Here is a 24,168-nt window from a genome sequence, read left to right as displayed (position 1 = left end):
ATTGTTGTAAAACTTAACAAGAGCTTGCAAAATAATTGGGAGCTACTCAATCAGCAATTTCAAAACATGTACAAGCGCAGGATTCAACCAAAAGCAGTGAATTGAAGCCAAGAGACTCTGAAGAAAATCAGTTTTGCACCGAATCATTACTTGCGATAAAAAATGGATCCATTACGCTAACCTGAAGCGTCAGAGATCGTGTGTGAAGCCCGGTCAACCAGTCAAATCGACACCAAAGCCAAATATCCATGGCGCTGAGGTAATTCTCTGTATTTGGTGGGAGAAAAAGGGTGCTATCTATTATGAGCTGCTGAAATCTAACCACACCATCACAGCGAACCTGTAAAGAACCGTAATATTCCATCATGACCACATGTTGCAATACCTGTTAAAAAGTATTTACAATGATCAGTCTGACGACTATTTGTTTTGATCGATGTAGAACACTCTCTCTGGGATACGCTTCACTTCATAATAGAGTATCCGATATTTGTTCTTGGCCTCAAAATATGAACAGTTCTTTTGGCTCAAGATCCATATGTTGCCAGAAATATGGGAAAAGGTCATAGCTAAAAATGGCCAATATTTTGAGTAAATTTATATTGTACAAATGTTTAAAGTCATATACCCAATATTAATAAAATTAAAAAAATATTTCATTTTATTTAATCAATAATCCATTTTACATGAGCTCTAAATAAATAAACTTTTTGCTGATTTTTTTTTTTGACAGTTTTGATCGGCTATAATTAATATTTTCCCAAATTTACATAAATAGATAAGAACTCAATAGAGTAAGTTAAGTGAACAAGTTCACTCAACTTCGATCGTGTGCTGGAAACTGCTAGTAAAATTTGTTACCAAAGATAAGTAGGTATGAAAAAATGCTGAAAAAGTCTGGAGCAGAGATATTATTTGGCTAAAGGCCTAGCTTAATTGAATCGTTTATTTCAAAAACCAGTCAAGACACAAAAAATCCAAAATTGAGTTATTGGACGATTACTGTTTTGTAAAGATAAATGAATCGTTTAATGAAAAAAATAAATAAATACTGCCCTCTATTATTATGAAGCAATGCTTATAAATCCATATTTACTGCAGAAAGAAGTCAAGTGATTTATTTTATACTATGTGATATTAGACCCTATCTATTATTTATTCATAAATGTTGTAGATCTCAATAAATGTGAAAAAAATAAAAGATTTACAAGGATAGAGTTTTATGGGAATATTATTCAATGGCCCACAGCTAAAAGTAATTTTTAGGTTGATAGGAAGTTTTCTTTGATTAACTCAAAATCAAAAATTTTATTGCTTGACTGGTTTTTGCAATAAACGATTTAATTTAGCTCCAGAACCATTGAGGAACGTTTTGTAAACTTCTTGCTTTAAAATTTGATTTTTATTTAGCTTTAGAGCCACTAAAATTTTATTTACGAAAATAAAAATTCAAAAATATTAAACAAATTTCTTTTTACTTTTAAAAATAAAATTCAAGCGTCATTTAAATTTTTCATTTACAAAAAAAGGAAAAAAGAATTTGGCAAAATATTTATTTGCACAAAATATTTATGTATGCATAGTTTTATTCAATTGCAATTGTTGACGTAACTAAACAATATTAGTTTTATGTTTGGCATAACATTTTGCAAAAAAAAAAATCTCTATTATTGATGAATAATAAAAATGGGATTATCAAATATTAGAAGGGAAACTGCAACCAGAGGAGTGCAATGAATTGTAATGCAAATAATGCCTCATGGCATGAATAGAATCAGTTTTAATATTTATATTTTTTTTTCTCTCTCTGATGGGTTATAATCCATCAATACCAATTCAATTTAATGATACATGCATTTGTACATTTTTGTTAGCTAATTATCGTCATTTTGTGGGTAGGTTTTTTCGGGAGTGTGTAGGATTATTATTGGTGCATGGGTAGGGTTAACAGAAAAGAAAAATTACGAAATTTTTTAATTCTTAAAAGTTTTAGAATTTTTTAAAAAACTGAAATCTGAAAAATGTCTTCATTCAACAATTTTCCATCTGTTTGTTGCCAAAATTCTGGGAGGTTATTGTGTAGTTTGATTGAAAAGAAAACATTTTCGTATTTCCATGTATAAATATTCCAATAATATTCTTTTCGAATCGAATTACACAATAACTCTGCTGATATTTTAAGGGGAAAACCTTTTATCTTATTTCTTTTCTGGTCAACCTAAAATGTTTGCATTATTGCGAAAATCTTATTAATGTAAACATGAATGCCTAAATTGTCAAATAGATTAACTAACTAAAACATAAGTGATAATTTAGAATACTTTTTTTTTCATTTAGAATTTAATGCCTAGACAAATGTTATTATATGGATTTTAAGCATACAAAAATATTTAAAAACCTAGCAAATGTTTCGAAATAAAATTTTGAAAAATTTAGAAAGCGTAGGTAATCTGTTTGGCTTTTAAGTTATTCATTCATGCAGTATATAGAGAAATTCATTGAAATTCTGTTTTAATGGGGTAGTAAATTTTTTAATTTTTTTGGTCTGTAAATTTCTGTGAGTTTCGAATATTTGTTTGATTTTGCTTTTGAAAACTCTGTTTATTTATACTTAACAATTGCAAGCATTATTAACAATAAATAATTTGGCATTAAGGATAATGGTTATTCATTTACAGTACAATTCATTATGCTTTCAAAAAATGTAAAAATATAAACCAATCAAATTGTAATAAATAGGTAGGATTGTTAAAACCAATAATGTTATATCAATTTAGATTTAAATACTTAAAATAAAAATTCAAATATTTTATATATGTACAGTTATTTAATTGAACCACAATATGAATTTTGTTGAATATTATATCAGGATTACTATTTGATTTAAGGTGTGTATTTTGAAATAAGTAACACTCGTTTTAAGTTGAAACTTTCAAACATCAATGTTTTTTTCTTAAACATCCCTTGCAGTTCAGACTGTTTTCGAAATAGTGACTTTACGTTATTAATATCAATTATATACAGACAGTAAAGTATCCAAAAACACTACAAAATTACAATCCAATAAGCAAAAACAAGGTAAACTTTTTCAATATAACCTCCAGCATAGTGGTTTCTCAGACTGTTTAAGTTACTGTTCCATGTGGCCTTAAAACATTCTCCTTCCATAATATTCTTTGATGAAATTGAGGTTTTAACCCGGAAACGAGATCGTTGTAGCGATCATGAGTTCTCTAAACGTTTTAAAAACGAATTATTACAGCTAATGGATGGTTTGGAACAATCCAAAATAGGTTTGTTTATCTTGACCAGCAATAATTTACACTGGGAAATTGATGAGCTTTTCTGAGGAGATTTGAAATGGAGTTACCCAGTTTTTTTAAAAAATATTTATTTCTTTTATTCTTGTATACATATCAAAAATAAGCAAAATAGCTTGTGACCCGAATTTGTTGTATTTCGCTCTCTCTCCCTTAGTTTTCGAAACAATGTCGTTTTAAACTTCCAATTTTTCTGTTTTTAAGAAACTAGGAGTTACGTTGTTTTTTAAAAAATTGCATGGAATTAGCTAGTTTTAAAATGAAAATAACTTTTAAATGAGAAACAATATCTAAATTTCGATCTGACCGATCTGATAAATTAAATGCATTTTATATTTTTGCTGTTATCTCAATTTTCTAAAAAAAGTGGAGTTACCTAGTTTTTCCCTACGACCACAGATTTGTTCTACTTAACTGATTTTCTGGATTTTTAATACAAAACTGCTTAGGACAATGACGTATATTTTAAGTAGATTTCATATTTATTTAATATCTCTTAACTCTAGCATTTAGCCATTTACTAATTCTATTGTAATTTTTTTCATAAATTATATTTAATCTCATATTTGCATAATAACATATAATAATTTCCCTTACATTTTTTTAAACTTTTAAAGCTTTTAACTTTTAACTTTTATTTATTTTTTATCCAAAAATTCTGTTTTATAAATGATGTCCATTAAACAATTTTCCTGGCCCCTTACCAGTACCCAGTATTTTTTTTATGAATTATTTCCCCTTGATAATTTGTTGTGTCCTTTTCTATGCTAAACGGAAGTAATTTAAATTTCCGACAAAAAAAAGTTTTGTAAATAATTTTTAGATTTTTAGCAACTAAAAAATGTTCGCCATTAGTCAATAACTCATAAAGTAAATAGTCCATAAAAAATATTTTTGTTAAGGCCAAAAAATATTTACACACATATAGATTGTGGCAGATACACATAAAAAGAAATAAAAACCCACACTTTCAAAACACAAAAGTTGTACATGATTTGGCAATCCTGTAATGCACTAACATAAAAAATATAAATATTTTTTAAACAAAAAAAAAAGAAAAAACTGCAAAGATCCTTGTCATCCTTTTAAGTCTTGAGAGAAATAAAAGAAACCCCACCAACTGCCTACACTTAAACATGTTCTTTTCATTTATTATTGTACTTTTTTTTTGCTGTTGTGTTGGTATATTATTTACTCATATCAAATGAAGTCTGGTAATAAAAAAAAAATTGTCAAACAAAAATACTTGCCATACAATATAATACCAGTAATAAATTTCAAGTTACTATAACAACACATCCCTCAGCTTTATTTATAAAAAAGCAGGCATGCACCCAGGTCTGCTTTAACGGTAAGAAATATTCAAAGCATACACTTTACCTAGACTTAAGTAGTTGAGAGAAAGAGTAGAAACCAGTTGTCGGCATAGAGAGAAATTGGAACTTATAATAATTAAGGTCAATAGCAAAAAAAGGCTTGACTAACCACTACATTAGATTTATGTTATTGTAACAAAAACAAAACACATGTAAAATTTACACTCAAAATACACAAAGTGTTTGTAAGCACATACAATTTTCTAAACATGAGTGAATTCACTTAATTGTGAACAAATTCGAAAAGAATCCATCAATTTTTATGATCGATATCTCATTTTGTTCCTATTACATGTGGCTTTGCGATAAAGTAACAAATCTGAACAATTTCTGCCGTTTTCGATTTTTCATGATTTTTTTAAAACCAAAAAAATTGCTATTTTCACGTAAAAAATATATTTTTTGCTTCAATTTGTTATTATAACTCCGGAACTACTGAGCCGTTTGAAACGTAATATATATGAGAAAATTTGTACATAGCATGGGAAAATTACTTTCAAAATTCAATCCATCGAAAGCAGAACATTAACTACTCAATTTTATGTATAACAAACAAGAAACTAAAATTGTGTGAAAATTAGCGAATTCACTTAATTGTGAATAAATTCGAAAAGAATTCATAAATTTATACGATCAATATCTCATTTTGTTCCCATTACCTGTGGCTTTGCGATTACTCAAGAAATCTGAACAATTTCTTTCGTTTTCGATTTTTCATGATTTTTTTAAAATAAAAAAATTTGCTATTTTCACGTAAAAAATATATTTTTTGCTTAAATTTGTTATTATAACACCGAAACTACTGAACCGATTAAAACGCAATATATAAACGGATTAAAGGATGTGTAAATCTCAACATTTTTAGGTATATTTTAATAATATGGAACTAACGGTTTTTGAGTAATCATTAATTATATGGAGAAACGTCTAAAAAAACACAATTTTACTTAAAATTTTTTTAAAAAAAACCTCTCCATGAATTTAAAATTTGGATCATATTTGTACTACTGGAACCACGATACATCAAAATTGTGTAGTGGTTTAAAAAGATTCGAAAATGTTTTCGATTTTGTTGCCCTGTGTAATCTGATCTGCTATTGATTGTGATTTATGTTTCTTATTTGACAATTTTTATGAACTTTTTTGGCATGTTTACAGGCAAATTCGATTACTCGAATAATATTTTGTATTTAATCGGTTAAAATACGAATGCAAACAAAAATTTCACCCGTTCATAGAGGCTTTAATGTAAGCACATAATAAAATATGAAAGTTGCCAAAGAAACCAACAAATAACAAAACATTATTCGCTCTGACTGACTGACTCAAACCAAAAAAAAACAGACAAGAAAACAATTTTTACATTTTTAGTTAGTTGAAACACTAATTTTTCGTACGGCTCCCTCAAAACAACACAAAAGAAATAAAAAAAATCAAAAGGAAATAGAAAAATTTATTTTGTATCAAAGAAAACAAACAAAAATATTTCAGTTTTTCTTATTCCTTGTTCAAAAATAAAAAAGTAAAAATAAAAATAAAAAACTTCCAACAATGTCCAAAGATGAAGAAATACGCAATATCCATGCGAGACGTAAGAATTTATTATATCTGATGCAACGTTATTTAAATGATAATGGTTTCTATGGCACGGCGAGCGCCTTAAAAAACGAGGCCAAATTGAGCGATGAATATGAGTTGTGCGACAACATAGACTTGGATGGCATTTATTTGGAATATGCCAGCTACTATCAACTGAAATTTGGCAAATATCCAAGAGTATTGAAAAAACAGCAGCAACAACAGCCCCTCAAGCTGGAACTGGCAGCCAAAAGAAAAAAATCCAAACAACAAACACAAACACAGCAGACACCAGCAGCGGATGTGGAGACGTCACAAAATGTTAAGGCGGCCACATTTGATGTTAATGACCTGCAAGTAACGGTTAAGAAAATGGCCACACAATTGAGACCCGAACAACAACAATTACTCGCTAAGGAAAAAGAAAATCTTACTGAAACGGATACACAGTCTTTGACCCGCTTACAGGAAATACAACATGGCTGTGCTTCATCAAACAGTGATTTATTGTTGAGTTGCCAAGAATGGCAAAATCTAGCTGAACTTGTAAAATCCACCATAATAAATGATGATTTGAAATTGAAGTGGTCGGATATTTGTGGCAACAATAAGGCAATGGAAACTATTAAGGAAGCTGTGCTAATGCCTCTCAATTATCCTCAACTCTTCAATAGTGGTTTAAAACCCTGGCGTTCTGTTTTGCTGCATGGCCCACCAGGCAGTGGCAAAACTCTTTTGGCCAAAGTTTTGTATGCGGAAACCAAACAAAAGGTAACCTTTTTCAATATAACCTCCAGCATAGTGGTATCCAAATGGCGTGGCGAATCTGAGAAACTGCTTAAGGTGCTGTTCCATGTGGCCTTAAAACATTCGCCTTCCATAATATTCTTTGATGAAATTGAGGGTTTGACCTCGAAACGTGATCGCAGTGCCGACCATGAGTCCTCTAAACGTTTTAAAAACGAATTGTTACAGCTAATGGATGGTTTGGAACAATCCACAATGGGTTTGTTTATCTTGGCCAGCACTAATTTACCCTGGGAAATTGATGAAGCTTTTTTGAGGAGATTTGAGAAAAAACTTTTGGTTCAACTGCCCAATGCAGTGGAACGTGCGGTATTAATTGGTAAACTATTGCCTTTGAATGTTAAACTAAATGAGCAGCAAATGTCTTCACTGGTTAATCTATCGGAAGGCTTTACGGGTGATGAAATACGTTTGGCCTGTAAGGAAATTGCCATGCAAACGGTAAGGAAAATAGCCAAGGTTAAGTTGAAGGGTGAGGTCGCCTCGGAAGAAATACCAGTGGAAAATGCCTTCAAACAAGTGAAGCCTTTGGGTTTGAACTTAATGCAGAGACACTTAAAGTGGCAAAAGGATCATGGTTCATAAGGAAGAAAATGTAAATTTTATATATTAATTTTAACTAAAAGTTTGTTAATTGAAATAAACTTTTATAAATAAAAGATAAACTTTTAAAACTAAATACCATTTTCCCGAAATTTCTTTTAAGAAATCAAATATCGAAATAAGAAAGGTTAAAAAAATTTTTTTTTCGAAATTTTTCGTTTAAAATCAGGTTTTTATTAGAATTCCTTTTTGGGGACTGCATTTTTTAAATGGGAGAGTATTTTGATAAAAAATTGCCTTTTTTAAAAAAGTACGTTTTCCAAAAAAGTACCTCTTTAAAATAGTACCTTTTTAAAAAATATCTTTTAATTTAATCATTTTAAAAAAGTAGCTTTTAAAAAAAAGTATCTTTTAAATATAGTACCTTTTAAAAAAATACCTGTTAAAAAAGTACATTTTAAAAAAAGTACCTCTTTAAAAAAGTACTTAATTAAAAAATTGTCTTTTAAAAAGTACCTTTTTAAAAAAGTACCTTTTTAGTAAAAGTACATTTTAAAAAAGTACATTTTAAAAAAGTACCTTTTAAAAAAAAGTATTTTTTAATAAAAGTATCTTTTAAAAATAGTCCCTTTTAAAAAAATACCTGTTAAAAAAGTACATTTTAAAAAAAGTAACTTTTAAAAAAAGTACGTCTTTAAAAAAGTACTTAATTAAAAAATTGTCTATTTAAAAATACCTTTTTAAAAAAAGTACCTTTTTAAAAAAAGTACCTTTTTAAAAAAAGTACCTTTTTAAAAAAAGTACCTTTTTAAAAAAAGTACCTTTTTTAAAAAAAGTACCTTATTTTAAAAAAGTACCTTTTTAAAGAAGTATCTTATAAAAAAGTAACCTTTTCAAAAAAGTGCCTTCTATAAAAAGTACCAATTCAAAAACTCAAAATTAACTGCTATTTGTGGTCGCTGTTATGAAAATTTTGCTTACGATTTTCTTGAAAATATTGTTAGTAGAAGTCGTCATAAAGAAATACTCATATATACCTGCCCGTTGTGCGCCTTCTAGCTCCCGCGATAGTCATACGCGATATATGACGACGTAAACGGCCACTAAATCTACGCGGTTGACTCGACACCGAACGTACACTATATTCCGTGGCCGTTGAACTACGTCTACGATCGATGGGTATAATATCTGAACACATAGAAGTTGATATTATGGAGGCAGTCGAACGACGTTTACCGCCCGTAAAAGTACCACCACTCGACGAAGTAGTGGTGGCCGAAGAATCCGAACGCGAAAACAAGGAAGAACGCTTGCTACGTGTGCCCGAAGTACCGGTGGCATCCTGTATATTGCTATAGAACTCCTCGGTATCACGATCATAAGAATCATCAGCATCGGCTTCGTTGTCAGCATCAGCACCTCTCAAACGATCGTGTTCGACCTCCTCGTCATCAGAGTTCATTAAGGTGTCCTCACGTTTGAGATAGCCATTCGATGAGCTACGTTGAATGCCATTGGTTTCGTGCAGCTCACGTTCAGCCGATGACTTGGATCGGGCGGTATAGAAATCGCTAGCCGCCGTTTCGTAGTCGGATGAAGCACGTGTTAGTTGACTGCGGGAACTTAACACAGAACGATAATAATTCGATGAACTATTACTTTCGGGTGAGGTGGCTCTGGACGGACTGGTACCTGTACCAGTAAAAGATCTAGGTTGTCTAACTAATCTATTTGTTCTCGATGAGGTGGGTGTACGTTCCGAGTCACTGTCACCGCCACCCACACTACCGCTAAATGTTACTTCATGTGATTTAATAGATTTGGATGATTTTCTACGTGATGTGGAGGCTTTACGGGGCACATTATCATTAGAGCCTTGGGGAGAGGTAGAAGTGGTAGTTGTGCTGGAGGTGGTTGCAGTGATGGGAGGGGAGTTGGTGGTGTTTATTATGTTGGATGTTTCATATTGTAGTATTGGCACTGTATTCTGTAATTCATGGTTGGTTTGAGAGTGGGACGGTGGGATGTTGGAGCCATCGGCGGCAATTTCTGTAGGCTGCTGTTGCTGATCGCTGTAAGCCCGCCTTCTGCTCCAGGGAAACGCCCGTATAAATGCAAAGATTATGAAAAGCGTTGCAATCATAGCCGTTGTAACATTTTCTGCTTAGTAATTGTAGTTAGTAATTATTGTTTTCTTTTTTTTCAATAAACTTTTAAATATTTTGATTAATTGCGAGTTTTGATTTGATTAGATTTTTAAGGAATTCTGTAAAGAAATTGTTTAAAATATTGATAGAGTATTTAAGATTTAAAACATTTTGAAAACACTTTGATTTCACTGAAATTTTTTTTCTTAACAAGCAGTTGTTATGTTGATTAAATTTGAAATTTGTAGTTTTAAATTATTTAGTAATGACTTTTTAATTTTTTGTTAAAAATCATAAAAATATTTTTATTTTTTTGGAGCACAATTAGTTCAGTGAACTATTTGATGGCTTATTTTTGAAACAGAAAATTCCAAGTATTTTTTAACCTTGAATAGTTTCTAAAAAATTGCAAATTATAATAAAATAGCACAAAATATGGTACATGGCTAAATACTTTCTAAATCATGTTAATCAACATCAGCATCATCACTATTATTGAAATTTTTCAAATTTTTCACACCATTCTCTATAAAGTTGTATAAAATAAACTTAAAATAAATCAATTGTAGTTTTTCTTTATTTTTTTTGCTCGTGTTCCGATATTTTTCACACAACTTTTGTTTTTGTTCGACAAAAACTACAGCATGTACAACACGATTTTATCGACTTTATTAGTTAGTTGCCTCATACAACCAGGGCAAATTTTTTTTTATTTTTTTAAACAAAAAAACTATATAAACATTTCAATTAAATGATGTAGTGTAGAGCAATAGCAAGCAATGTTGTTGTTGTCTTCTATGTAAACACAAACTAATCACTTGTTTGAGAAAACAATTGAAATTTGATGAAAAGAATTAACATTTTTTTTTTCAGAACATAAAAAAATGTTTTTTCTGTTGTTGTTTTTTTTTAGTACAAGTTTGATAAAAAAAAACTATTTACTATGAAAAATAAATAAAAAAAAACAAATTTAACACCATTTCTTTATAGATTTTTAAAAGGTGCCTCGAAATGTATTTTAACTCTTTCAGCCACAGTTTTATGTTTATAATCAAAACAATTGCATTTTTACTTTAATTAGGGTTCATATATTATGAAAAATAAAAAAAATAAAAATACACCTAAAAGTTTTTATGAAATAAGGTGGTTAGTTTATTAACCACCTTATAAAAATTTTCGTAGCGTATAAATTTGTTTGAAAACTTTTCATTTTGACTAAATTTTCTGTAAAAAACATGCGAGATATTCTCCAAACATTTTATATTCTTTAGTAAACCCCCACCATCTGTGTAATCAACCTGGTTCTTCCAATCGACAATTTGTTCACAATTTTGTTAGGTAACTAACAGATGTTCTAGCCAAATTTTATCATATTTAAACTAGAGCCCCAGATTGGCTTGCTCCTAATAGTTCTCTTCTTCGTCGGGTTAAAGACTGGAGACGCATTTGAATCCGAATTTGTACCTTGGAACAAAATATCTTCAATTAATTGTTCATTAAGTACACGCGGCATCCTTACAAAATAACATAATATGCCACTTTTAAACTCCATCCTTCAAAAAATTGCTGTTTTTCATACCAACATTTTTTTTTATAAATTTTCTTAATGTGACAGAGTCAGAACCAATGACATGTGTTGAGTAAAATATTAAGGAAATTTATACAAATTTTTTAGTATGAAAAAGTGCAATATTTTTAAAGGACGGAGTTTTAAAGTGGCATATTTTTGAATCTAATTGAGATATTGACTTCAATTTTTTTTTGTAAGACCAAAAATTAACTTATCTAAATTACAAAATATAGCTCGGAAAAAATGTGGATCAAATTGCTCCTCATAATGGCAATCCTATTCAAATTTTTTTACAAATTTTAGTTTCAGAATCGCAATAAACATGTAATATGTAATAAAATCTTTATTTATTAACAAAACTGAATGAAATTTTCAACGTTTTTTAAAATTCTCGTTCTAAATAATAAAGTGTAAAAAAACTTGTCAAAAGGTCAAAGGGAATCGCGCAATTCCCAAAAAATGGAGCAAAAATGGTATTTTTACAATTTCGCACATGGGGTCCACATTTCCTTCTGGGGTTTAATAGGGAACATATCAAGGTTTCCAAAACTGCTTCCCGTTTTTTGATCCCAGCTTTGGGATTTTAGAACATGTGGCCCAAATTTGAAATTTTGATTAAAAATAGGTCACATTCCGAAGAGCGTAGGGACGACATACTCTAAAATTATTACTTGTTTTTTATACCAAAATATTCTCCGTAAAGATGCCTTACAGAAAAATATAAAATTTTTATATGTTCTTAAAGAAACTTTATTTTTAATAACAAAAGAGTTTAGTCACCTTTTCGTCTAAAAAACAGCAAAAATCAACTATTTTTTGAATATTTAAATTGAAGATTGTTTATTGTTGGATCCATAATTGATATTGCTTTAAAATCTTTTGTATGTTATCTGTAATTTAGTTAGTCTAACTAACAGAAAAAACACTCGCTTTTGAAATCGGATAGGAATCAAAAAAATTGCACATGTTTTAATATTTTACATGTCAAAGGTACCCCATTTTGAACCCTCATACCGCCGCCCCTGGATCATTTGTATGGCCTATTTGAATAACTTAAACTGGAATACTCCTTGGCTATGCCGGTCTCAAATTTTATCCCGATCGAAACAGCCGTCTAGAAATGCCAGGCTTATTTACAAAAAATTTTGATTCTGCCCCACTGTGCAGTGGTTAGTAATCTAAATAGTTACGTTATTTATCAAAGAATATAGTATAAAATATTAATTTTGTAGCCAACCAAACAAACACTGAATTTGATGAACAATAATCACTCTGTCCTTTTTTATTGAATACAGGAAAAACTCCTAGTAAAACTGGGGTTTACAATATTTTCAAATTAATATATTAATCTAACAAGAGCAATCTAATGGCAAAGGTTTACAAAAAAATGTAAACGATGACTTAAAAAAATTTAATTGTTTAGCCAAATGCCAATAGATGTCACTGAAATATTTTTAAAGACTCTAGAACAGGTGGTTAGAAAAGTGACCACTAAACCGGAAAGAGTTAAAAGTATTTTTCATATGTTTCAAATGATATGTAAATAAATATTATTCTTTTTAAATCTTTTGAATTTCTATAGGAAATAGTGTAAACAAAACATTGATTTCCCTTTCTTTTAAGAACATTGTACAAATATACAAACAAACACCCAGACTTGAACCTACTACGAACACAATAAAAACAAGCGATTGATCATGCAATTGCTCGATCCCCCATATAAACAAATAAACACAGCCACCCTCACCACCCTGCGCTCGCTTCATTATAAAATTCACAATCTTTCTCTTACAACCAACCATCTGTTTATTATTTTTATTTGAATGCCAACTGTTGTTGTTTGTATAAAAATTGTTGTAGTAAAAACGGTACGTCAAAATTGTACTTGTTGTTGTTGTAGTTGTAGCTGTTGTTATTTTCTTACGTTTTCTGTTTATCATTATTAATGATAATAATTAGTATTTTCGTATTTTTTTTTCTTCTAATTATCATTATTTATTTGTGTTCTCTTAATTTAAAAGTGTTGTTGATGTTGATGTTTATACTTGTTGTAGTTGTTGTTGTTGCTGCAGCAGTTGCTTTATATTTATGCATCATCAAATTGCAATTGAAAATGTTGTTGTTCTATTTATTATTAAACGATTGACATGTCGTACAATGAAATATTTGAGGGTGAAATCAGTTTTGTTTAAAGTTTGCCAGAAAATAGGAAATACGAAAATGTACGTAATATTAAATGAATAATACTTTATTTTTAGTTAGAATATTTAGGCTACAGGTGTTGTTTCAGACATATGTATGTAGTATGTTCTCGTAATTAACAGAATTTTTGCATTTCAGCTGACGTTATATTTAAATATGTATGTATTTATTCATGTATTTATAGGTATTTGTATGTTAATGGCTATGTACTTGTTTTTGTTAAATAGGTAACATGGTCTTCATGTTGTTGCTTGTAGGTATGTGAGGTCTGCCATTGATGTCGATATTAGTTCCTTGATGATTAATTTTAACCCATCAGTTACTGATGGAGACGTTATATAGTTTTAGTATGTTATGTTGTTTAAAGAGAATTTTGCCCAAAGTCATGTATTTTATTATAAGCCCCAAAAGATTGGGGCCAAGGTGTAATTTTTGCAAAAAAGTGATTTTTTTCTCAAGCTCATATCTTGCAAATAGTTCGGAATTTTGATTTACTCTCTGAGACAAAGTTGTAGCCCAAAAATTTTTCAAAATCGCAAAAATCAGATCCATAGGTAGCAAACCGTTAAAAATTCAAAGAAACAATCAACTACAAAAATGTACCTAAGATCTCAATAAACAACTTTCTAGAACATATGAACTTCCTTGGAATGATTATTAACACCGTTTAGGTAGGTCAATTAAATTCTATGGAGAGGTTTTATGTATAACAAACAAAAAACTAAAACTTTGTGAAAATGAGCGAATTCACTTAATTGTACAAAATTCAAAAAGAATAAATCGATTTTTATGAACGATATCTCATTTTGTTCCTATTACATGGGTTTTGCGATAAAGCAATAAACCTGAATAATTTCTGCCGTTTTCGATTTTTCGTGATTTTTTAAACAAAAAAATTTGCAATTTTCACGTAAAGCATGTATTTTTTTGCTTCAATTTTTTATTATAACTTCGAAACTACTGATCCGATTGAAACGCAATATATAGAATAAAATTTATACATAGAATGGGGAAAATGTTTTCAAAATTCAATCAATCGAAAGCAGAACATTAACTACTCAATTTTATGTATATCAAACAAAAAACTAAAATTTTGAGAAAATTAGCGAATTCACTTAATTGTGAATAAATTCGAAAGGAATCCATAGATTTTTATGACCAATACCTCATTTTGTTTCTATTACATGTGGCTTTGTGATAAAGTAACAAATCTGCAAAATTTTTGCCGTTTTCGATTTTTCATGATTTTTTTAAAACAAAAAAATTTGCTATTTTCACGTAAAAAATATATTTTTTGCTTCAATTTGTTATTATAACTCCGAAACTACTGAACCGATTAAAAGGCAATATATAAACGGATTAAAGGCTATGTAAATTTCAATATTTCTAAGTTTATTTTAATAATATCGGACTAACGGTTTTTGAGTTATCATTAATTATGTGGAGAAACATCTAACAAAATTTATAATTTTACTTAAAATTTGGACCATATTTGGACTACTGGAACCACAATACATCAAAATTGTGTAGTTGTTTAAAAAGCCCACAATCTGTATTTAAAATTTTTTCCCATTTATCAACACCTCCACATAATTATACCAAATCCTTTTTACTTTAGGAGCAGTAACTACAAACAAAAAATTATTTACAAATCCCCAGTTTTAATCTTATTTTTCAACAACAACAACAAGGAAAATAAAAGTTTCATATTTTTATGCTTAAATTATGTTGTTTCTCTAGGTTCGTTTTTTTTTGTGAAATAATTTTTGTTGTTTTTTAATAATCAACTCTGGTAAAACCTTGATATTTCATGGTTTTAACATTGAAAATCAAGGTAGTTTCAAACACACACAGATACAGATAATATTTGCTGGGAATAAAATTGCAATTTCTATTTTGTTGTTGCTGTTGGTTTAACCTCTTGTTGCATACAAATAATGCCTGGCTGGAATTGTTTGCAAAACTAAGGTAGAGGAAGTAGGGAAAGATGGAAACATGTAGAGAGAGAGAGAGACAGTGATGGAAGATAAACTAAGAATGAAATGAAAAACAAATGTTGCATCTGGTGAAATGTTTCTCTGAAATAGAGTTTTCATTCTACTCCTGATATAATATTGTACATACGCATACAAATATGCAATTGTTTTGTTATTTATTTTTGTTTTTGAAGGAAAACAAAATACATAAAAAGGAAAGGAAAATATTGTAGTTATAATACAATTACTGCTTTCTGCAAGTACACACATACCCACATACAGCCATGAATTCATGTTTACCTGGATACCTACACAAAAACATTTATACATTCATCCATATGGGCAATTCCATGTCATCGTATGTGACATTTGTACGCCTATAGAGTGGAAAGATTTTAAACAATTTTAAAATTTTTTTTTTTCAAAATTGTTGTCCCGGTTTTTTCCTTATATCTCAGCCATTTGTAGCTCGATTTTGTCGATTTTAAATAGCAACCGAGTCGGAAGAATTCCCGATATATTGATGTATAAATGATTCTATGTGTGTTATTTGGGGGCTACGGAAAGTTGATTTCAACAGACGGACAGACAGACGGACATCGCTATCTATAATGATCCTGAATATATAGAAATTACAAACGGAATAACAAACTTATATATAGCATTGTCCCTCGTGGTGAAGGGTATAATAATAAGTTCTTTCGAAACATTGTTATCCAAAATATCGAGCGAAATAAAGGTATATCGTACGTGACAAAAAATGAAAGTTATTTTGAGGAACATGTAGAAATATGCAAAAATTTGGGAATCCTGAGAGGCGTTACATTTTCTTTTAATTTCTTACACTAAACCAAATATTTTTCCTTTACAATCCGTCAAAATAAAAACAATAATTGGATGATTTTAAAATAAATCAAATTTAATATCGTACGTGACAGATTTTTCTCTCAAATTGTTTCTTGAAAATAGCTAAAAAATACAATCAGAATCAAATTCATTTCATACTACATATATGCTAATTGAGAGCTTAGTTTTCGCCACAATCTTAGCCTAAAACATACTAATTAAATTAAAAAATTAAATATAGTCAGTTTAAACTATTCTTTTTGCACTTAAAATGTTGTAATAAGCTTTAAATACTTTCACATACACGCAGAGAAAGAATATAGTTGAGCATGGTTACTGTAACCATTTCAATATTGTTACAAGTTTTTTAACTATATTATAGTCACAGTAACCATTTACTTGATTGTGGTAACCATAATATGGTTAATTTACGATTCACATGATTGTATCAACCATATATATGGTTACAGTAAACAAATATATGTTTGTGACAACCATTCATATGATGAAGGACTTATCATATTATGGTGCCCTCGGCTTAAGGCTTATCATAATCTGAGAACAACATATTATGATAAAATTATTCATCATAAATATGGTTGCCACAAACATATATTTGTTTACTGTAACCATATATATGGTTGATACAATCATGTGAATCGAAAATTAACCATATTATGGTTACCACAATCATGTAAATGGTTACTGTGACTATAATATTGTTAAAAATCTTGTAACACTATTTAAATGGTTACAGTAACCATGCCCAATTATATTTTTTCTCTGCGTGTAGTAACGATTTATGTAGTGTTGTCTCCTATTCAAATCATCTTGAAAAAAAAGTTTCAAGGGTTCTTGTGTTTTCAGTCGTGATTGTCATTCTCGTGGAATTACCCATATACGAATATAGATATGTAAAATGTACATATATCTGTAAGTATATTTGATATTTTGTATAATATTTCATAGAGTGTATTAAGGCGTATGCATGTTACTGAAGTTGATTTTGATTATCTCTGCTTTACGTACTGGTATTGTTGTAGTAAATTGTAGGAAACTGAAATAGTTTCTTATGCTTTTACTACTTCTTCCTCTTCCTCTTTATTTTTATTTGTTTTACTACATTAGACAACTTTGCTACAAAGTTGTTTATAACATTTGTTGTATGCAGTCAGTAGAATACCAAGTATTTTTTTTTTGCCTGAAACTTTGTTGAATTTTATAGTTTTATGTTTATATTTTTTATAAGGTTTTATTTAGTATTTCAAAAGTTTTCAGCATGCCTGCTACCTTTTAAATGTTTTTTTCTTACTACCAATACTATTACTTCTACTACTTCTACTACTAATATTACAACTGTTTTTTTATGTTTGTATGCCTGCAAGGCAACGTATGTGCTTGTCTGTGTTTCAATTTGTGCTATCAATTGTTGTTGTTATTCTCATATCCTTTGTTAGACACAAATATTGTTTGTTGTTGGCCGTTTCCTTTTACTTGATGGATTTCTTAATATTAGATTCTAAGAATGTATGTATATGTATTTCTTTTTATTTAGCCATAAACATTTTTCAGGCCAATATGTAGAGTCATACAGTTTTTACTATTATTTTCACATAGACATTATGATCAGACCATAAGTTTTATTGTGGTGGAAATTGTTATAGTGTGCTTTATTGGACATTTAAGTTTAATAGTCAGATGGTAACACGTTTTATAAAAGAAATTTATTACTAAAACATGTTTCATATACCACTGAAAATAGAGGGGTTATTTAAAAAAAATACTGAAGTTTCCACCTTAAGAAATATACAACTTTTTTGCAATGAATTACAACTTTCTTCCAAAGATATGACAAACGCTTGAAACAGCTCAATTATCTTTTAAAAATTACATGTAGAGTACAGTGATGATTTTTATGCTGTATCTAAGTGTGTGCTATAACATCAACTGACTATAAACTAAATAATAGGTTTATTTTAAGTTAATAAAATCTCTTTGATAGACTGACAGTTAATTTTTCTTGAAAATCTTCAAAGTTTATAGGAAATTCCATTAAACACTTGAAGTGCAATTTGATGTAAGCGTATTATGTATGAAATGGATTGCTAACATATTGGTAATGAAAGTTGAAGTAGTGAAATGTATGCAGTCATTTTTTAGTCCAAAGCTTAGATCATAGTCCATAGAATAGTTCATGGACAAGTCATTAGTCTAGTACATAATCTAATATAGTCCATAGTCAAGACAGTAGTCTAATCAGTTGTGAAGTTCATAGTCCAGTCTAGTCCATAGTCTAGTCCTCAATATATTCCATAGTCTAATCCATAATCTAATCCATTGTCTAGTCCAAAGCCTAGTACATAGTCTAGTTCATAGTATATTCCATTGTGTAGACCATAATATAGTCTATAGTCTAGTCCATAGTCTAATCCATAGTCTACTTCATTGTCTAATACACAGTTTAGTCCATAGTCTAGACCATAGTCTAGACCATAGCTTAAACCATAGTCTAGTCCATAGTCTACTTCATAGTCTAGTCCATAGTCTAGTTCACAGTCTGATCCATAGTCTAGTCCACAGTCTGATCCATAGTCTAGTCCAAAGTCTAGTCCATAGTCTAGTCCATAGTCTAGTCCATAGTCTAGTCCATAGTCTAGTCCATAGTCTAGTCCATAGTCTAGTCCATAGTCTAGTCCATAGTCTAGTCCATAGTCTAGTCCATAGTCTAGTCCATAGTCTAGTCCATAGTCTAATCCATAGTCAGGTCCACAGTCTAGTCCTCAATATATTCCATAGTAGTTCCATAGTTCAGTCCTCAGTGTATTCCATACGCTAGTCCATAGTCTATTAGATATTCAAGTCCATAGACTAGTCCATAGTCTAGTAGATATTCTAGTCCATAGACTAGTCGATAGTTCATAATCTACTCCATAGTTTAGTTCATAGTGTAGTCCTCAATATTTTCCATTATTTAGTTCATAGTCTAGTCCACAGTCTGGTCTATGATCTAGTCCATAGTCTAATCCATAGTCAGGTCCACAGTCTAGTTCTCAATATATTCCATAGTAGTTCCACAGTTTAGTCCTCAATGTATTCCATACGCCAGTCCATAGTCTATTATATATTCTAGTCCATAGTCTAGTAGATATTCTAGTCCATAGACTAGTCCATAGTCTAGTCGATAGTTCATAATCAACTCCATAGTTTAGTCCATAGCCTAGTCCTCAATATATTCCATTGTTTAGTTCATAGTCTAGTCCACAGTCTGGTCTATGGTCTAGTCCATAGTCTAGTCCATAGTCTAATTCATAGTCTAGTCCATAGCCTAGTTCATAGTCTAGTCCATAGTCTAGTAGATAGTCTAGTCCATATTCTAACCATAGTCTAGTCCATAGTCTGGTTCATAGTCTAGTTCACAGTCTACTCCATATTTTAGTCCATTGTTTAGTCCTCAATATATTCCACAGTCTAGTCTATAGTCTGGTCCATAGTCTAGTTCATAATCTAGTCCACAGAATGGTCTATGGTCTAATTCATATTCTAGTGCATAGTCTAGTCCATAGTCTAATCCATAGTCTAGTTTAAAGTCTCGTCCATAGTCTAATCCCATACTATAGTCTTTATTCCAGTCCATAGTCTAGTTTATAGTCAATGATAAATCACAATATAATTTCATAATTCGCTGTGAGAGGTTTCAGATGTATTTACATTGATATATTACAAAAATATATTCCTTATCTAAATCTTCTTATATTATAAAACTGAAATTCAAATAGGATCTTTCATACACTTTATGTGATTTGGTTTTTCTTTACAACTTTTTTTAATATCTATTAAAATTTCATAAATATCCTTCTGTACTTGTATAAAAAATAAAATAACAAATACTGGTACATTTACAATTTGTGTACAATATAAAGTTTATATACTTTTTATTTTATGTATTTATTTTTCAATGTTTTTTTTTGCACTCTCTGGTGTGTGGTAAACATTAAGTAGCAACAAATCTATACAATGTTGCAAGCTCTCAATGGCCTTACAGGCATGACAGCAGCAGGAGATGTTGTCTGTCTATCTTTCTGTCGCTATAGAATGAATATAAAAAAAATCATGTGCAAAATATGTAGACATAATACAATGTAGCAACAAATGTAGTAGAGAATAAAGTAAAGAACATTATAAATATACGCTGGCTGCACCATGGGTTAAGTAAGAAACAAAAGTGAATTTTCAAATAGAATTCCCTTTAAATTCAGCCCATTGTGTAATATCCTGTATATCTTATTATATTGTACATATACAAGGATTTAAAAGTAATTGTGATAAAAAATGAGAGAAAGAAATCTGTTTCAAGAGCACACTTAGAATGACAACAACTTGCAATTTTTCTCATTTTGTTATGTTTTTTTTTTAATGTACTCATCGCCGTCATAGAGATAAAGAAAATGTATCGCGGCTATTCTTTATTCAGCCCAGCCATCAATGATAATGTCATTAAGTGTAAAATTGCCAACATTACATTAATTTGATTTTTATTTAATTGAATAATGATTGTGTTGCGGTTAATTCAATATTGTATGGATTTTGCCCCAAAGGTTTTTTTCCGTTCGTTCGTTAGTTCTCTTTTTATCCATTTGGTTTTTTATTTGCAATTTCTTTTTTACTTTTCTTAAAATACATATAAACTGATTCACTTTGATTTACATTTTTTTGTTATACATTGGATTGAGTTTTGTAATAAATGCAATTTTGTTTAAGCCAGAATTATTTTTTAAGATATTAACTCGGTTAATGTACTGCATGCAGTACTTAAATTTTCAATATTTTAATTTTTATATCCAAAACTAAATGTGTGGACTTTTGACAAAACAACTTAAGTGTTATTTTAAAATTTTTCAGGAGTTGTTGAATTGATCGATAATTATTTGACCTTAAAGAATTTGGTCAAGGACAAATAATGAAATAATTATTGATCAGTGTAAGAGTTTTTGGGCACTCCTGAAAAATTGTAAAATTACACATAAGTTGTTTTATCAGTCATACATATTTTGTAGCTTGGACTCTTTTTTAGTTTATTAATATTATTTTAATATTAAACTGTTTCTTTATTGTAGGATTCTATTAAAAATTCGTTTTCATTTTATATTGATAAGCTTTCATAAAAGAACATTTCTTTTTTCTGCTTGTATTTATTTATTTAAATGATATTTCATTTTCAATTTATGCTTTTCTATATATGAGAGTATGTTCAAATAAATAAATACAGCTTTTAGTTATTTTTTTTAAGAATCCTTTCAATGATATTAATTTTCTTTAATACCAATATGAATGTCACTGCTAGATATATATTGTAAGAGTATCATTTTGTATATTTTGTACATTTTAATTAAAATCCGATAAATGTTTGATATAAAAATGCATTTAAAACAAAGTTTTATGTTTTTTTTTTGCATTTTATTTATTGCCATAATAAAGTGATTTTTATGTTGAAATGTTTTTATGTTAGACAGGGGCTGCAAGTTATAGTCGAAATAAATGTGTTTCAATTTGGAATTTTAATAAAAGGGTGCTTTCAGCCAATTGATTAACTCACTTTTTTGTGGATAATAAATAAAAGTTTCATTGTAGGTACTGAATTTGTCGCCAAAATGTATAACTTCACCGGTAAAATTTTATTAAATGATTGGTTGTCACAATAAAACCGATCTGCTCAATTTCCAAGGCCTAAAGTGCTTTCAATACTTTGAATAAAATTTGTTAACTTTTAAAGATTAAATCAATTTTGCAAAAATCTTTAAGTTTAAGTGTCCTTTCCTTTAATTGTTTATTTAAATTTCTAACATTTCCAATTAAACTGTAAAATTGTAATTCTTCAGCACTTCCTTAGTATCCTTAGATTGTGTGAAAGGAAACATGAGGCAAAAGCACAAGCTCATTATTGACAATTATGGCTCTATAATGTGGCTGTAATTGCATAAAATGTTGTAACATTATAAATTATTTAATATGTACAGTGAGTGTCACTCAAAATCGTACAACATATTTTTTTTAAATATTATGAAATTATAAAGGCAATAATAATAGGTGATTATATAAAAAATTAAAAGTCATTTTATTAATTGGAACAAAAAATATGTATTTCAACAAAAAAGTTAACAAAACCTCAATTCGTTAAAAAAATATTGAACATCAAATTAAAGAACATCACAAAATTCATATTTCACTTAAATTCGTACAATTATATTAAATTATAATTAAAACTTTAAATATTAAAAAAAATGTTAATATTAAATAATCCTAATACTTTGTAGGGTATCATTTGCTATTTTTTAGTGCCTTTACGATTTTAAATGAAGCGTTGATATTCTGGGCACTGACAGTCTTACCCAATTTTTTTATTTGTGGATAAGGGCAATTAAAATTATACCCAATTTTCTGATAGGTAATAGCACACACAATATAAAAATAGCATTTTAAAATATTTCCAAAACATCAACTTTCTAAAACTAATGAATAAAATTTGACTACGATGGTGTACGATTTTAAGTGACATTCACTGTATGTACGGGTGTTACACTATCTACCATCATGCTGTTGGTTGGTTAATATTCTTTAAGGGACCTAATACAATAATAATTTCAGTAGGGTGGAAGCAGCTGCAGGCAGAATGCTAAATTAGGGAGGCTGCAAAATAAAAAAAAACTGCTAAATTCATTGAGATTTGTTAATTTTAATAGGAAAGGTTCAAAAAGCTCTAAAGAATTTCACTACTACAAACAATTTTGTTGTTTTGAAATAAGCAGGATTAAAAATATCGCCCTACTTTCTAAGCTCATCGCTATAAGATGTGTTAGATTCTTAAAAGTTGTTAAAAATATTATTTTCTTTAAACCAATATCTGTGAATTGCTATAATCGAATTTAAAAGAAGTCTTCAGTAGTACAGAAGAATTGTCTTTGAGAGATAAAAACAAAAATTCAGGTAATTTAAAATTCTGGCTTAAGTTATGTTATAATTCAAAAATTATATTAACCCCCAGTAACACGAAGTCTGGCTATGTTTTATACTGACAGTTTTCATACAAAAATAATTTTAACCGACTGTATAACTATTAGTTAAGGCATAACCAGACTTCGTGTTACTGGGGGTAAATAGTATTTATATTTAACTTTAGATTTGGTAACTATGAAATCAATCAAACAATATCGAATAATCCTCTCTCACATTTCGTTCGGAATGGTTTCAATTCCCTAGTTTTTATTCCGATCCTATATCACCTACAGTGAGGTTATGCAGATTACTTGTAAATTGTTATTTCCAAGAATAGTTAATCAGTCTTATTACGAACCAATATTTCACTTGAAATATTTACCTTTTTCAATTTTTGTTCACGTGAAAAAACTCCCCTTGTTGTGAAATTTTTAGATGGAATTTAGTAGACAATAATCAGGTGTTACGAACAAAATTAACTATTGTGATTTGGAGTATCACGTTAGCAATTTTCCCTTCCCAAAAACTTTAAAAATAGAAAGTGGTTTCGATCCAAATGGAATTCTGTGACATTGTTAATCTGTGTATTTGTTAATCATGATGAGTTAAACAGATGATGTTTTCATAACATCTTGAACAAATGAAGATTACTGTAGACAAGGGTGGAGAGGCAGAAAATGATAATTTACTTTGTCAATATTTTCTTTGCTGGAATAATAAAAATAAGTCTGGTCCATAATCTATTCTTTAGTCTATTCCATAGTCTAGCCTATAGTCAAGTTCATAGTCTAGTTCATAGTCTAGACCATATTC

General features: G+C 29.4%; 2 protein-coding genes across 9 annotated transcripts in view; one reads left to right on the top strand and one right to left on the bottom strand.

Moving 5' to 3' along the window:
• dnc (phosphodiesterase dunce) overlaps positions 1 to 24,168 on the bottom strand; it is a 418,093-nt gene that overhangs the window by 66,299 nt on the left and 327,626 nt on the right. Inside the window, exon 1 of one of the 8 annotated variants that reach the window (XM_065510432.1) lies at positions 8,662 to 9,859. The exons of 6 other annotated variants lie outside the window; for them this stretch is intronic. In XM_065510432.1, coding sequence (XP_065366504.1) covers positions 8,662 to 9,767 — 1,106 coding nt within the window. In that variant the 5' untranslated portion in view covers positions 9,768 to 9,859. Of the gene's footprint in view, positions 1 to 8,661; positions 9,860 to 24,168 lie in introns of those variants that run through there. One more of the 8 variants, XM_065510434.1, reaches the window with a different exon arrangement.
• LOC135958085 (katanin p60 ATPase-containing subunit A-like 2) lies at positions 6,248 to 7,722 on the top strand. The gene has a single exon (XM_065508950.1). The coding sequence runs from the start codon at positions 6,248 to 6,250 to the stop codon at positions 7,664 to 7,666; it is 1,419 nt and encodes a 472-aa protein (XP_065365022.1). The 3' UTR covers positions 7,667 to 7,722.

Source organism: Calliphora vicina, chromosome 4 (assembly GCF_958450345.1).
Source record: "Calliphora vicina chromosome 4, idCalVici1.1, whole genome shotgun sequence".
Lineage (NCBI taxonomy): Eukaryota > Metazoa > Arthropoda > Insecta > Diptera > Calliphoridae > Calliphora > Calliphora vicina.
Note: the sequence above shows the minus strand (reverse complement) of the source record. Positions and strands in the feature narration are given on the sequence as shown.

What these genes read in the sequence shown, in the direction of transcription:
- LOC135958085 (XM_065508950.1), top strand. Translation starts at nt 6,248, where the DNA reads ATGTCCAAAGATGAAGAAATACGCAATATCCATGCGAGACGTAAGAAT.